At 40.7% G+C, this 13078-nt stretch overlaps 1 protein-coding gene across 1 annotated transcript; it reads right to left on the reverse strand.

Annotated features, from left to right (window-relative positions):
- Positions 1-5353: 5353 nt before the first annotated feature.
- On the reverse strand, positions 5354-9494 carry LOC145643271 (keratin, type I cytoskeletal 19-like). Its single transcript, XM_027027697.3, has 8 exons — positions 9048-9494; positions 8462-8544; positions 8045-8201; positions 7089-7253; positions 6876-7001; positions 6482-6702; positions 5896-5954; positions 5354-5661 (listed from the first exon to the last, which is right to left on the reverse strand). Exons 1-8 carry the CDS (start codon positions 9438-9440, stop codon positions 5555-5557), a joined length of 1311 nt encoding a protein of 436 aa, XP_026883498.2. The 5' UTR covers positions 9441-9494; the 3' UTR covers positions 5354-5554.
- Positions 9495-13078: the final 3584 nt, after the last annotated feature.

The raw sequence follows: 13078 nt of genomic DNA on the forward strand, positions 1-13078 counted from the left end.
AGGTAATTGAGTATAAATCTATATATACAGATGTACAGATATACAGTCATGTTACATGGTGGTGGTGGTCCCCACAGTTTATTCAGTTTCCGTGATTCAGGGCCCGAATGGCCTGTGGGAAGAAGCTCCTCTTCAGCCTCTCTGTCTTGGTCTTCAGGGAGCGGAAGCGCCTCCCTGACCTCAACAGAGAGAAGAGTCTATTGTTGGGATGGGTGGGGTCCTTCACAATTTTCCTGGCCTTGGTCTGGCACCGCTTGTAGTAGATGGTCTGCAGGTCAGGAAGTTCCGTGTGAGTGATGCGCTCTGCTGAACGCACTACCCTTTGGAGTGCTTGTCTGTCCTGCTTGGTGCTATTCCCAAACCAGACTGTGATGTTCCCCGTGAGGATGCTCTCGATAGTGCAGTTGTAGAAGTTCCGCAGTACTTTGGAGGGCAGTCTGAAGTCTCTTAGGCGTCTGAGGTGGTAAAGACGCTGACGAGCCTTCTTTGCCAGGGAGTTGGTATGGTGGGACCAGGACAGGTCCTGCGAGATGTGAACTCCAAGGTACCTGAAACTATCTGCTCTCTCCACCGTGGTTCCACTGATCCTCACAGGTTGGTAGTGCCGCTCCTGCTTCTTGCTGCAATCCACGATCAGCTCCTTTGTCTTACTGACGTTTAGGAGGAGATTATTTTCCTATAAAGCTCCTATACTATGCAATACCCTTCCTGTAAATGTTCAAGGCCCAGACACTGTCTCAATATTTAAAGTTAGGCTGAAAACCTATCTGTATAGTCAGGCATTTTATTAACTACTTCCCATCTTAGGTAAAAGGTGTATATTTGGGGATTCATGGGCATTGAGCGTTATGGTATACTAGGAAGTTATGATGCTGTCACTTCACCTCTTTTTTGTCGCTCATATCTATTGACTGAGAGCAGCAGATTGCTGATGTTACAGGGAGCCCTCAGAAAGATTTTATACTAAATGCAGAATTTACAATGTAATGTAGCTAAGATGGGAGTAATGTGATAACATTTTCTAGGTCTAGTATAAACTCTGGCTGTTGCATTTAGTGGTGTAGCAGAAATACAGATAGTAGGGCACTACACGAGTCCCATTGTTACAACCTGATTTAGGCTCCATATCAGAGAAAGGAGAGACAAGAAACAGGATACAACAAAGAGAAAGAAGATATTTATTCCATAGAGCGGTTTGCTTCAAGAGATGACAGTGCCAAAATAGAACAAAAACAGAGCAGATAACTTACCTAACAGAGAAATAACAGATATAAACAAACAACAGTCACCTGCCCTAACCTCCTAAACCAAAACAGAAGACAAAAAGAAAGCTCAAAATAAACAGTTTTATCTCTGAACTTCCCAAACTACAACAAACATGACAGCAGAATAGTTAAGCAAGTATAACACAGTATGTACACAATTATTTACATCAGCAACCAATTTCCTTACAGGGCATAATGATTATGAACGTTGTGACAAAGCCAAGGTCAGAATACCAGAGGTATAGACAAAAACACGGGTTATACAACGAAATACACGCCATCAAGAATTACACAGACATAACAGAACCAAACACAAAGTCTCGCATACTCAACCACAAATACATACATTCACAAAGTCACAAGTCAACAAAGTACACGAAAATAAGAGGCAATTTCATACCTCCGTCTTTTCACTCGGGTGGGTGTGAGGTGGGACAACCAATTGGACAAAGGGCAGCACAGTCACAGAGGACCGTCAGCACCTGGCACGGTGCACGGATGGAGACAGTGAGTGACAAGACACAGGACATATAAACAAAACGACCCACCTGGGGTCGTAACACCAATCGTGAAGTGATAGATGCATGAACCAGTTTGTCTGCATCATGTGAATAGAGTCTGTTCCTAATCTTTTCAAATGTCCCTGAGGTGGAGAAAGCTTCGAACAAGAGGCTGGGATCAATAAATGACTCCAAGGTCTTTAACTGTTGAAGATGTGATTGGGAGTCTGTTGTGTCCTTCATGCATTCCTCAGTAATACTAAGCTGATATATGTCCTCAGGTTTGGCTGAAAAATATAACTGAGTATCATCAGCATAGCAGTGGAACCTAGCAGTGTTTACATATGTCACCTAGAGGTACAATATATAAAGAAAAAAAAGCACAGGCCCTAGAACAGATCCTTGTGGGACACCATAGCTAACCTTGGTGTATACTGAAAAGTCTCCATTTATGTTGACAGTGATAGCAATCGGCTAAATAACATTTAAACCAGGAAAGGGTGATTTCATTAATCCCAACAACATTTTCGAGTCTATCTAGTGTAGGGGGTATTGTCTCTCTCTCTTGTAGCAGCCAAACAAGACTTTTATTCAGTATACGCCAAACTCAAGTTGACTATGCCACCCTCATTTAAAGGAAGAGGGAAACCTATTGCATTGACTAGTGCACCGTATACAGGGTTTCTACCCACAGAGGTTTACTGCTAGTAATGTGGACTGCAGAAACTGATGCACAGATTGTTTATTGATTCACATTAATGTAGTTGTAATGAATCATCAGGACACAGGTAAGTGTGGATCCAAATGCAAGAGTTTATTTTGACAACAGGTAGGAAGGAGTGGATAGGTGAACTGGAAAGATAGTCGTCAACGGGAGGGATCACGGCGAAGAGAAGGGTTGAGGTCACAGTCTGAAGTCCAAACCAATAGGCAGAATCCGAGGTCATTCAAAGGGCTAAGAAGGCGTAGTCTGGGGAAAAGACAGAGGTCGATATCCAGGAGAAACAACAGAAATAAGGTATGCTCGGTATACATGGCAGTACAATACTTCATGAGTAATCTATGGGAGCGTGGAGGCTATAAAAGAAGCTGAAATGAGAGACAGGTGAAATCAATCAATATTCAGGTGAAGGTGATCTGTGTCCGGGCAGGGAAAGGCTAGTGGGCAGGACTGGCACTGTTACAGTAGTTAAAACATGATTTAATAACCAATTAAAATGCAATCACATCTACAAATAATGTTTTCAGTAATCACTGGCGATATTCAAAATTCAGCGGGAATAGCATGGTTAAGGGGTACTGGGATTACTAATACTCAAGGTACAATACAACACAGTGACTACACTGGCCAAGATAATAGGAATCAGTGCATATACAAAAGAAAACACAACATCCCACACATCATAACACACATTCCCGATGTTTAACCCAAAATAAAACAAAATACAAATAAAACCCTACACATAAATAGGGCACACATCAAAATCAAAACAAGAACACAGCCAATATTCCAGCACTAATCCTCTGTTCCCTCCGACTTAACCACACAGTCGAGTACTGCTGACAACGCTTAACAAACGTGAACAGTGATACTGATAAATACAAGTTAAAAGTAGTTAAAAAATAAAATGTCATTCCATCCTCACGGGAAGGAAAACACAAAAGAAGAAGCAAAACAAACAAACAAACAAAAAACTGGAGAGAGGAAAAAAACAGTGGCTTGCTCTGACGAACACCTCAATCCTGTAAAATACCACAATTAACATTACAACAGGATATGATTCCCCTTAAACCCATAGCATTTCCTATCCGTTCACGTATGTTATCTACTCTGATACAGTCTGCCGGTCTTCAATCACCTGAAGCTAAACAAGCAAGCACATACATCAGCAGAGTGCTTCAGAACCAATACCAGTTTTATAACTCTGCCATTTGGATGTGCTTACCACCAATTGCGACTCGCACTTCATGACCGAAACCTCCTGGATCCCCAAAGTAATGTCCTTTATAAAGTTAAAGACATAATTACTCTCACACTCACATACGAGTATTAAAATGCAGCGCAAGCCAATGGTTATAAACAAACTCGAACATACACTTACGTTAAAACCAAGCACTGGACAAATCCCTAGCGCCGCAAAACATCTACAGCGTCAAGCCACTGGAAAGGTTAGAATCCAGGGATTGGGGGTATCGCAAACCAACCATGGAACATACACCGTTCTTTTTCAAACGAGAACAAATGTGAGTTAAATATTTCTCATGAGATTCCCAATCGTGCAGAGGCGATAACCTTAAAGGGACACAGCACACCAAAGGAGATTCAATGTATACGGGTCCTACACATCACATGAGTAAAATGTTTTTTTTTTTGGTGTTAAATGCTGCAATCAGTTCAAGCAATATAAGCAAAGAGACATAACCCTGGTCAGAAGTCAACAACGGGTCATTAACTACTTTAATCAGTGCTGTCTCTGTACTATGATGAGGCCTAAACCCTGACCAAAACGCATCATGTATGTTGTTCTGATTCAGCTAAGTTCTTGGAAATAAATGGAAGGTTTGAAATTAGCCTGTAGTTTGACAGCTGACATGGGTCGAGGTTAGATGTTTTTGGTAAGATTACTGCAAATTTGATTGATTTAGGTACGTTACCAATGTTTAGGGAGGAGTTTATTAAATTTAATAAAGGTTCGTTCACAGGAACAATTTCCAAAAATGTGTGGGCAGTGAATCTAGTAAGCAAGTTTAGGATTTTAAGTGTGAGATCACATGAGGTTCAGGCTCATGATTCAGGATTCTAGAATCTTTTTTGGCTTGGTTGTTCTGATCTATAAATATGTTTAGGCCTGTTGATGGCTACAGCTTGCCTGGTTAGTACATTCTAGATGCCGGCCAAATCTGGGAATGGCTTAAAGTTGTTCCTTAATTTATCGCTGTCATTTAATGACTTATAGCTTTTCTGTGCTTTTGTCGCTTTATTTTTTTTCTAATATCCTTGCCCTGACTGATGTTCATCAAGAGCCTTGTTTGAAATTTCTGCATGTTACAGTTTGACCAGGAGAAGCACCTGGTGTGTTTAAATGATCTCCCAGACACAGGAGTATTACCACTGAAATAACACATAACACCTCAACTGCACACATGTGGACTTCAGTCCAGGAATTGTGTTATCTGCAGAAGAGGAAGAGCTGAATGCTTATGTAATCAATTGTTTTCTGTTTTTTGTGATTTTGTTTTGTGTGGGTTTCTCACATTTTCATATTCATTTTTTATACTTTGACATTATACAGTGCTTTGTGTTGATAAAAGGCAGAAACTGTAATTTTGTGATGTATGTTAGTAAATTATGAAAAAGCCCAGCAGAAGTTGAATTCTACTTGACTTATCCATACTTGCCCCATACTTGCTCCACAACCACCTGCTGCACTGATCTGAGTGGAGATGGTGTGGGTTCATAGTGGCAGGAGTCCTGATCTGGACTGTGGCTCATGAATAACAAAATGACATTTCAGCCCATGGTATGTGCACAGTGTCAGTGTGAACCCATAAACTGAAATGAAAAGCAGACAGTGAGGATCTGTGAATTTGATTCTTTATTTTGATGCTTTGTAAAAATATGCTTCAAATCATCAAAGCTGCATTTAATCTTTCATTATTCAGGTTACAAAACCACATCAAAGTTTCTCCACGTGTCCCTCCATCAGACACTTAAAGACAAATGCCATGGTTGGTTGTTTTTGGTGACATGGTGATCACAGTGGAGATGTGGGAGGGGAGTGCTCTGGTTTATTCTTTCAGGACCTTTGTGTCCACGTCCTCGGTGCGTGAGACCACCTTGCCATCAACCAGCTCCTCGATCACAGTGTGTATGCGTTTAGTTATCACGGGTTCATCTGAAAGGGTGGAGAAGTAGACGTCATGAGGCTCTCAGCATGGAACACCGACATTCATAAAATGATTGTGCCTTGTCAAGCACTGCTGCCAGTTTAGTCTTTTATTATCCTTTATTGTTTGTGGAACCATTTGGATTCACTTATTTCCAAGTTCTTATCCAATTACCCAAGACCGCTGATGAAAAATTATTACTTTAATTATTGCTGTATTCTTAATAATATCAAATAGCTTACGTTTAGGAGGTGGGGGAGGGGTGACCTTGGTTTCAACAACCCTGTTCACTGTGGTTTTCCTGGAAGAACATAAATAACAGTTCACAAGAATGGAGTGCATCAGTCGCGTGAAGCACCATCAGTTTCCTCCTTTTCCATGACGTGCACAAACACTCCTTGAGTGATAATAGCGCCCCCTTGTGGCAAACATGAGGTTGCTGAACGTAAGCTAATTTAAGCCAAGCAAATGAAGCGCCTTGCATTTAAAAAACTGAAACCGTTATGAAATTTTATATAATAAAATTCAAGACCTTTGTCTTGCAGATTTGTGAAAATAACCATTTTCTAGAGGGTACCATATGTATTAATTTGACCTTTTAATAGTGGTTCTTATTACAGTATTATTAGCAGTATTTATCTTTCTATGACTACTATCAGTAAAAGGTATATCTAAATTGTTTGATTGCTCAAAATAGTTTTACTTGTATCCACTTGAAACTATTACTAATTATAAATTGCATCAGGAAATGCTGAAGTAAACGTAGACATCATTTCAAAACTAATTCTGACAATTCCTTTAATGATGACAGTATTAATGCAGACTTACTTTAAGTCTTCTCCCTCTAGCAGTCTCCTGTATTCTGCGATCTCCATCTCCAGCCTGGTCTTGATGTCCAGGAGAATCTTGTACTCACTGCTCTGCCTTTCCATGTCATTGCGAATCTGGGTGATCTCGATCTGCAGGTTGTTGATCATGCCCTGCAGCTGGCTGAGCTTAAGGCTGTAGTGTGACTCCGTGTCATGCAGCGTTCCCTCCAGAGCTGCTTTCTGTCCAATCAGATAGGAAATGATGAAGCGATGAAGAGTGGGAGGAGGACCAAAAAAAAGTCACTTTGATTGATGGGGGTCTGAAGGGGTCAGTAAAACATAGTGAATTACAGCAGAGAGTGTCTACTGAGTGTCTAAGGAGAGCGAGAGAGAGAGTGCATGTGTGTTTGTACCAGGCTGAGCTGAGACTGCAGCTCAATCTCCAGAGTCTGTAGTGTTCTCTTGAGCTCACTGATCTCACTGTGAGACGTCTGCATCACCTGTGTTTTCTCCTTCACCTGCATATTTAGTTTATCAAACTGTCGGAGAGGAAGGAAAAGGGCAAAGGTCAGAAGAACAGCCTGACAAGGACAACTACTGCAGGATCAAGTGGCACTCATCTTCACCTTGGCTTTGTACCAGGACTCCATCTCTCGGTGGTTCTTCTGGATGATTCCCTCGTACTGGGTGCGGATCTCCTCCAGCATGCGGCCGAGGTCCTGCTGAGGCGGGGCGTCCACATCCACGTTCACTGAGCTGCTGGTAATGTTGCTCCTCAGGGCTGCCATCTCCTACAGAGCAGGGACATGAAAAACAGGCTCCATGTCAAACTCTCTCACGATATGGTTTGTCCTTCTTTAGTTCTAACATTACTCTCCCATGTGGAATATGTTGATCTCAATACTGCCCCTGTTAAAGATAATCTACACCATGTGGAATGCTTTTATTTTGGCATATATACATGTACAGTACAATGAAATGCACCTCTAGAGGTAGGATTCAAATTCACAATCTTCTGATTGACAGCCCAACTTCATACCCACTAGGCTACCAGTGCCCCAAGAGATGCTAGAGGTGTTTCAATTCGGTTTGAATAATAACATGGTAAAGCACTAGTAAAAGTTAGCATTGCAGTTAATAACAGAATGTGAAGATGAGCGGACCAGTCGTAAGAGGAGTGTTTCAAAATATGCTACAAGTAATTAATCTTTGTGACCCTTGAATTCTGTAAACCTGAGTATAAAGAGCGGCATCTACTGGCTCTTTGCATCAAAATGCTAGTGTGAATTTTGGAACTTTGGAATAAATGTATAGGGAAGCGATGGCTCACCTCTGTGTCATTTTACCCACTTAATTAACTTGAGCTATTCAAACTGTCTAAAGTTCTTTCTGAACTGGTTAAAGTTGTCATACAAGCAATAAAGCCACTGAATCTTCAGAGTAGCGTAATTAAGAAGTGAAAACGTGCGTATTAAATGGTGAGTAGCATTCAATTAAATAAAGAGAATTAGTGAAGGGTTAGAAACTTTTACCAAACCTGTTTTGTCTTCGCGCGTGCAGGAAAAGGGAAAGGAACATTTACCTCCTCGTGGTTCTTTTTCAGGTGCACGAGGTCCTCCTGCAGTTCTTCGATGCGGGTCTCCAGGTTCGAGCGTGTCACCGTCAGTTCGTCTAGGCCTGACCGCAGACCGGCGACGTCAGGCTCAACTAACTGGCGTATCGCCAGTTCGCTCTCGTACCTGATCCCCCCCCCCCAAAAAAAAAAATTTATATATATATATATATATATATATATATATATATATATATATATATATATATATATATATATATATATATATATATATATATATATATATATATATATATATATATAATCCTAATTAAGAAGGCTACAGTAAATTATTTCACAGAATAATCTGTCGATGACCATAATATTTTAGAAATTAAGGGCTATACATATTATATTTAAAAGAATAATGTTCTGAATAATACTGACTTGATTCTGAAGTCTTCTGCAGCGAGTTTAGCGTTGTCGATGTCAAGGATGACGGGAGCGATTTCAAGACTGGCCTTCTTGATCTGAAAAAGAGAAGTTTAGATTTTCCAAAGGCTGGGACATCCAAACAGTGAAAGCGTTAAGGAGAGAGTTAGTACGAGAAATATAAACAACTATAATGTTTTGTATAATATCCAATTTTCACGATATGCACAGCGAGAATATCAACAGCCAAAATCACATGTATATTCAACCGGAGACAAAAAACTGAACTGAAAGAATTCTATAGTAAATGAGTGCAAACAGAATTGTGAATTGTGAAAATAGCGCATTTGTGTAACAGTACCAGAGGGCATGGGTTGTCAGTTACTTTAGAATTATGAGTTTGCTGAATAATAATAATAATAATAATAATAATAATAATAATAATAAGAAGAAGAAGAAGAAGAAGAAGAAGAAGAAGAAGAAGAAGAAGAAGAAGAAGAATGTACTTTAAATTATTTGTCCTTATTTTACTTTATGATCCACGTAAGCTTCTTTGGTCATTTAATTACTACCATACGCTACATTGTGATGGGTTTCTTACCTCTTCGTGCAGTTTGGCGATTTCAGCGAAATAGGGGCTGTAATCTCGGTTGACCAAGCTTTTCTTTTCGGAAAACTCCCGGATCTGGAATTCTAGTTCAGCATTAGATTTTTCCAGTGCGCGCACCTTGTTCAAGTAACTGGCCAGCCGATCGTTGAGATTTTGCATGGTGGTCTTTTCGTTCAGTGACACGTTGAAGCCATTGTCAAATGTTTCATTCAGGTCAAATCCTTGCTTCAAACGTCCTGCTTGAGACACACGCACGCCACTTCCGTCGGAACCTCCATAGATGCTTGACAAGCGAACGCTAGATGTGCGCGTTGAGTACCCCCCTGAGAGGGAGACTGAGGAGTTCAGACGGGATGCGGAAAAGTTGTAAGCCGCGCTACTCATCGTTTACCCGGTTATTTCAGCCTTAACGATACCTGACTGTCGAGGACAAACAGTTACTTGTGATGTTTTCGGTCTAGGGGGCTCTATATAAACGCATAACAGGGCGGGTCGCATGCATACAGGTATGCCCAGGGCACTGTCAGCAGCAATCGGTTACCCGCATGGAGCGTAGTGCGCATAACTACTTGCACTTTACTTGCATTTTTAAAGATGTTTTTGATAAGGTGCACGAGAAATGATAACACTTTCTGGTGTGGCAAGTTTTTGATACTTGAATTCAGTAATGTGCGGGCATGGATCAGTACTTCGGAAGCGACGACTTTGTTTTGTACTTTGCTATTTACTGCATGAAAAACGATCCTTACTAAATGACAATTAACATGAAAAATCAGTGACCATCACAAATATAACAGTGACATTTTAGAGTAAACAAAACAGCAGTTGAGCAGGTCATAGTTAGGGCACACAAGTAAATATTTTCTATTATTTAATTAACTTAAAATGATTTTGTACATAGTCCAAAAATTAAACAAATGAACTCGTTCCAAATGTTCAGTGCTGTTTTCATGTGGGTGAAAAGGAGGTTCAAGGAACAATATTAGAGTATCAAAATGATGGTTCTGTATACCTGCTGCCTTTTTGCTGAGGCTGATGGCTTTCTGTTCTAGTTAAAGCTGAAAAAGGAATAATCTGGTCTCTCCCTGATACATATTTGTCATTTTTGTCTGATGCTTTTGAGCTTCAAAATACATAATTTCTGAAACACAACAATGTGCTACACACACACACACACACACACACACACAAACACACACTGGATTCTAAGTGAAATTCACTCCCTATACCATGCGCCCTAGACATCCTTAACATTTACAAAATTATATTTTTATGATAATGGAACAGGGGCCTCATACACATGTTTAAGTGCAAACAAAGCTTCAGGTAGGATCATTCTGGGTTTCTTAGAGGTAATGCGTTAAGTTTTGGAAAAAATCACCAAGCAATTCATGTATTGGACTAAATGGGTAAATCCAGGCCAAACATGTAAACACCCATGACAACCAAACTAATCAGTCCTAAGATTTACCACACTGGGGTCTTTTAATCTCACTAAAAAAACAAATCAATAAAACTCTCACATGCAGCCAAGAGATTTGCTGGGCCTGAGTTATGTGTGGACACAAAAGGTCACACCATGTCAATTCTCATTAAATGTTCCTGATAGGCTCAAGTTTAAATATAAATATAAACTGGAACAGAACTAGGTAGGATGGCAATATTTTCTGATGCATTTATCCACAATTTGCTTCACATTTTAAGATTTTAAGGCTAAGCAAACCAGCAAAGATTTGTACAAAATATCCTGCCTTCCCAGGATGTCACGTAAAAACTGGCTGGACATGGGCTGAATTGTTCAAAATAAGGTGCATGATCAGTGGACTCAGGGTCAGCCTTGAGAAGGCATTCAGCTATATGTTTTGGGTCATTGGCTTGTTTAAAGACAAATGGTCTGTGCTACTGGAGACTGCAGTGGGCTTTCCTCCACCCTTTCTGTATCTGCTCCATCTACTTAACTGCCTGCATTTATGAGTTGCCTGATCTCTGAAGATGATCTGCCTCCTGAAAATATGACGCTGCTACCACCATACCTCTCCACTGGAATGGGGATCTCTGTGCAATTTGCTGGGTTAGTTTTGTTCAAAACATTTGTTGCATAGCGTTGATGTTTCAGTTTTTGTTCTGATTATCTTGTAAAATCTTTTTTTCTCACATTCCTTCAAACAAAAGCCCACTCAAGATCTGATATGAGCATTTTTCTTTTTTTAACAAAGGATTATTCCCATACTTATGTACAAGCCAGAAATTTGATGTCTCATCAAGATTCTATGAAACAACTGAAAGACTGTAAGTCCTTTAGATATGTATAGGCCTCTTTATGGCTTGCTGGATGCTGGCCTATTCTTAGAATGTGTAAGGGTTGGCTCCAGGCCGCTGCCCCCTCCGTCCACCAGAGGGAGACCTCGAGTCAGGCACATGACCAATCAGGCTTGATGCCCAACAGCTGGGCTAGGTCTATATAAGCCCACTGACCCAGTCACTCAGTGCTGGGTCTTTGCTAAAGTTTCGAAAGAAACCCCTAGATGGTAGCTCTGGGTTTTGAGGTCTGTGAGCCTGTGTGCTACACCTCTCTTCTGCTCTGTGAGGTTGTCTGTTTTTACATGTCCTCTCCCTTCTCCTGTTTTCCCATCTCTAGTCTGTCTTTCTCCCAAAGCTCCCCTAAAGTTCCTCCCTGTCTTCTGGTTTTGTTTGGGAAGTTTTAGTTTGGTTTTCCCCAGTGCATCGGGGCTGCCATTCTTCCCGTGGCGTCCTTTGTTCTCCCTTTTTTCCACGCTCGGCGTGGTGTTTTTAGTTTTTCCTCTTGTTTTGTCGTCCTCCATTCCTTTTAAGTGCGACATACGTGTGGGTCATTTGCTGGCTGCCGAAGTCTAGCAGGAGTTCATTTGCCTCGCAGCAAAGTGGCTGGGGTTCAAACACCCCCCCCCCCCCTTTGTTTTTGTTTTTTTCTTCCTTTCATTTTACCTGTTCTAAAATATAACTGTTTTGCACATGGGCCCGTCATCATTAAAGTGTGCTGGCTCACCCAGTAGACTGTTGGTGTCGTCCCCTATCAGACCTGCGTTTGAGCCCCATTACAGAATGGTTTAGATATTTTATATTAATGATGCTTTTCTGTGTTTTTAAATATCCTTGCCCTGGCAGATGTTTTTTAAGAACCTTGTCTCAAATTGTTTCATGTTGCAGTGTGACCAGGAGAAGCAACTGATATTTAACTGATTTCCCAGACACAGGTGTATTACCACTGAAATTAGACTGTAACGAGGCAGGCAAATTCAGATGCTAGCGGATAAAAGAGGTTCTGGATATTCCTGCACTAGTTAAACCAGAACAGTAGTCAGTACACATGCAAGGGTCAGAACCAGTAAGAGGTACAAACAGGTGGATACACAGTCCAGGACGTAAACCAGAAGGCAACCACAAAACAGGCAGACAAATCCAAAGGGGCAGGCAAAGAACAGTTGAGAGCAACACAAAAACAAGATCTGAAACACAATCAGACAAACAGGAGAAAACCGCTCAGTATGTATAGAATACACTGGAAGCAATACTTCACAAAGAAGAGACTGACTTGACAGGTTTAAATATACTGAGTTATAGAGAAACAGGTGTAAATAATAGTCTGGTGATGATGATCTGGTAAACTGCTTTTGATTGGATGGTTTGTCCTCTGGGTGACTTTAACGGGACTCCAGCCCGTTCCATGTGGACAAACAGGAGAGCCAAATATTAGAGGGATAACGTGGACAATACACGGGGTTGAAAGTCTTTTATACTAATTATTCAGCTATTAGAGGGAACAAACTTGTTGTTTGCTGGAGTGCTGTAAAATAATAATTGAAATTGTCTTACATTGTTCAGGGTGGCCAACTGACTGTGTAGAAAACTACTAAAGATAATGTATATGTGTAGGTATAGATATATTTATTATAATAAGGTAATGGGAGTTTGGGTTCAAAGCATATAACTACTTGTTTTGTTCAGCGGTTGTAAGGGGACGAGTCAAGAGTCATGCCCAGAAT

The sequence above is a fragment of the Electrophorus electricus genome, chromosome 23 (assembly GCF_041902795.1).
Source record: "Electrophorus electricus isolate QZ-2024a chromosome 23, ASM4190279v1, whole genome shotgun sequence".
Lineage (NCBI taxonomy): Eukaryota > Metazoa > Chordata > Actinopteri > Gymnotiformes > Gymnotidae > Electrophorus > Electrophorus electricus.

Coding starts and splice junctions, on each gene's coding strand:
- LOC145643271 (XM_027027697.3), bottom strand. CDS start 9,440: ATGAGTAGCGCGGCTTACAACTTTTCCGCATCCCGTCTGAACTCCTCA. Junction 8,545..9,047: donor TCGCCAAACTGCACGAAGAG/GTAAGAAACCCA, acceptor TCTCTTTTTCAG/ATCAAGAAGGCCAGTCTTGA. Junction 7,002..7,088: donor AGTCCTGGTACAAAGCCAAG/GTGAAGATGAGT, acceptor CCTCTCCGACAG/TTTGATAAACTAAATATGCA.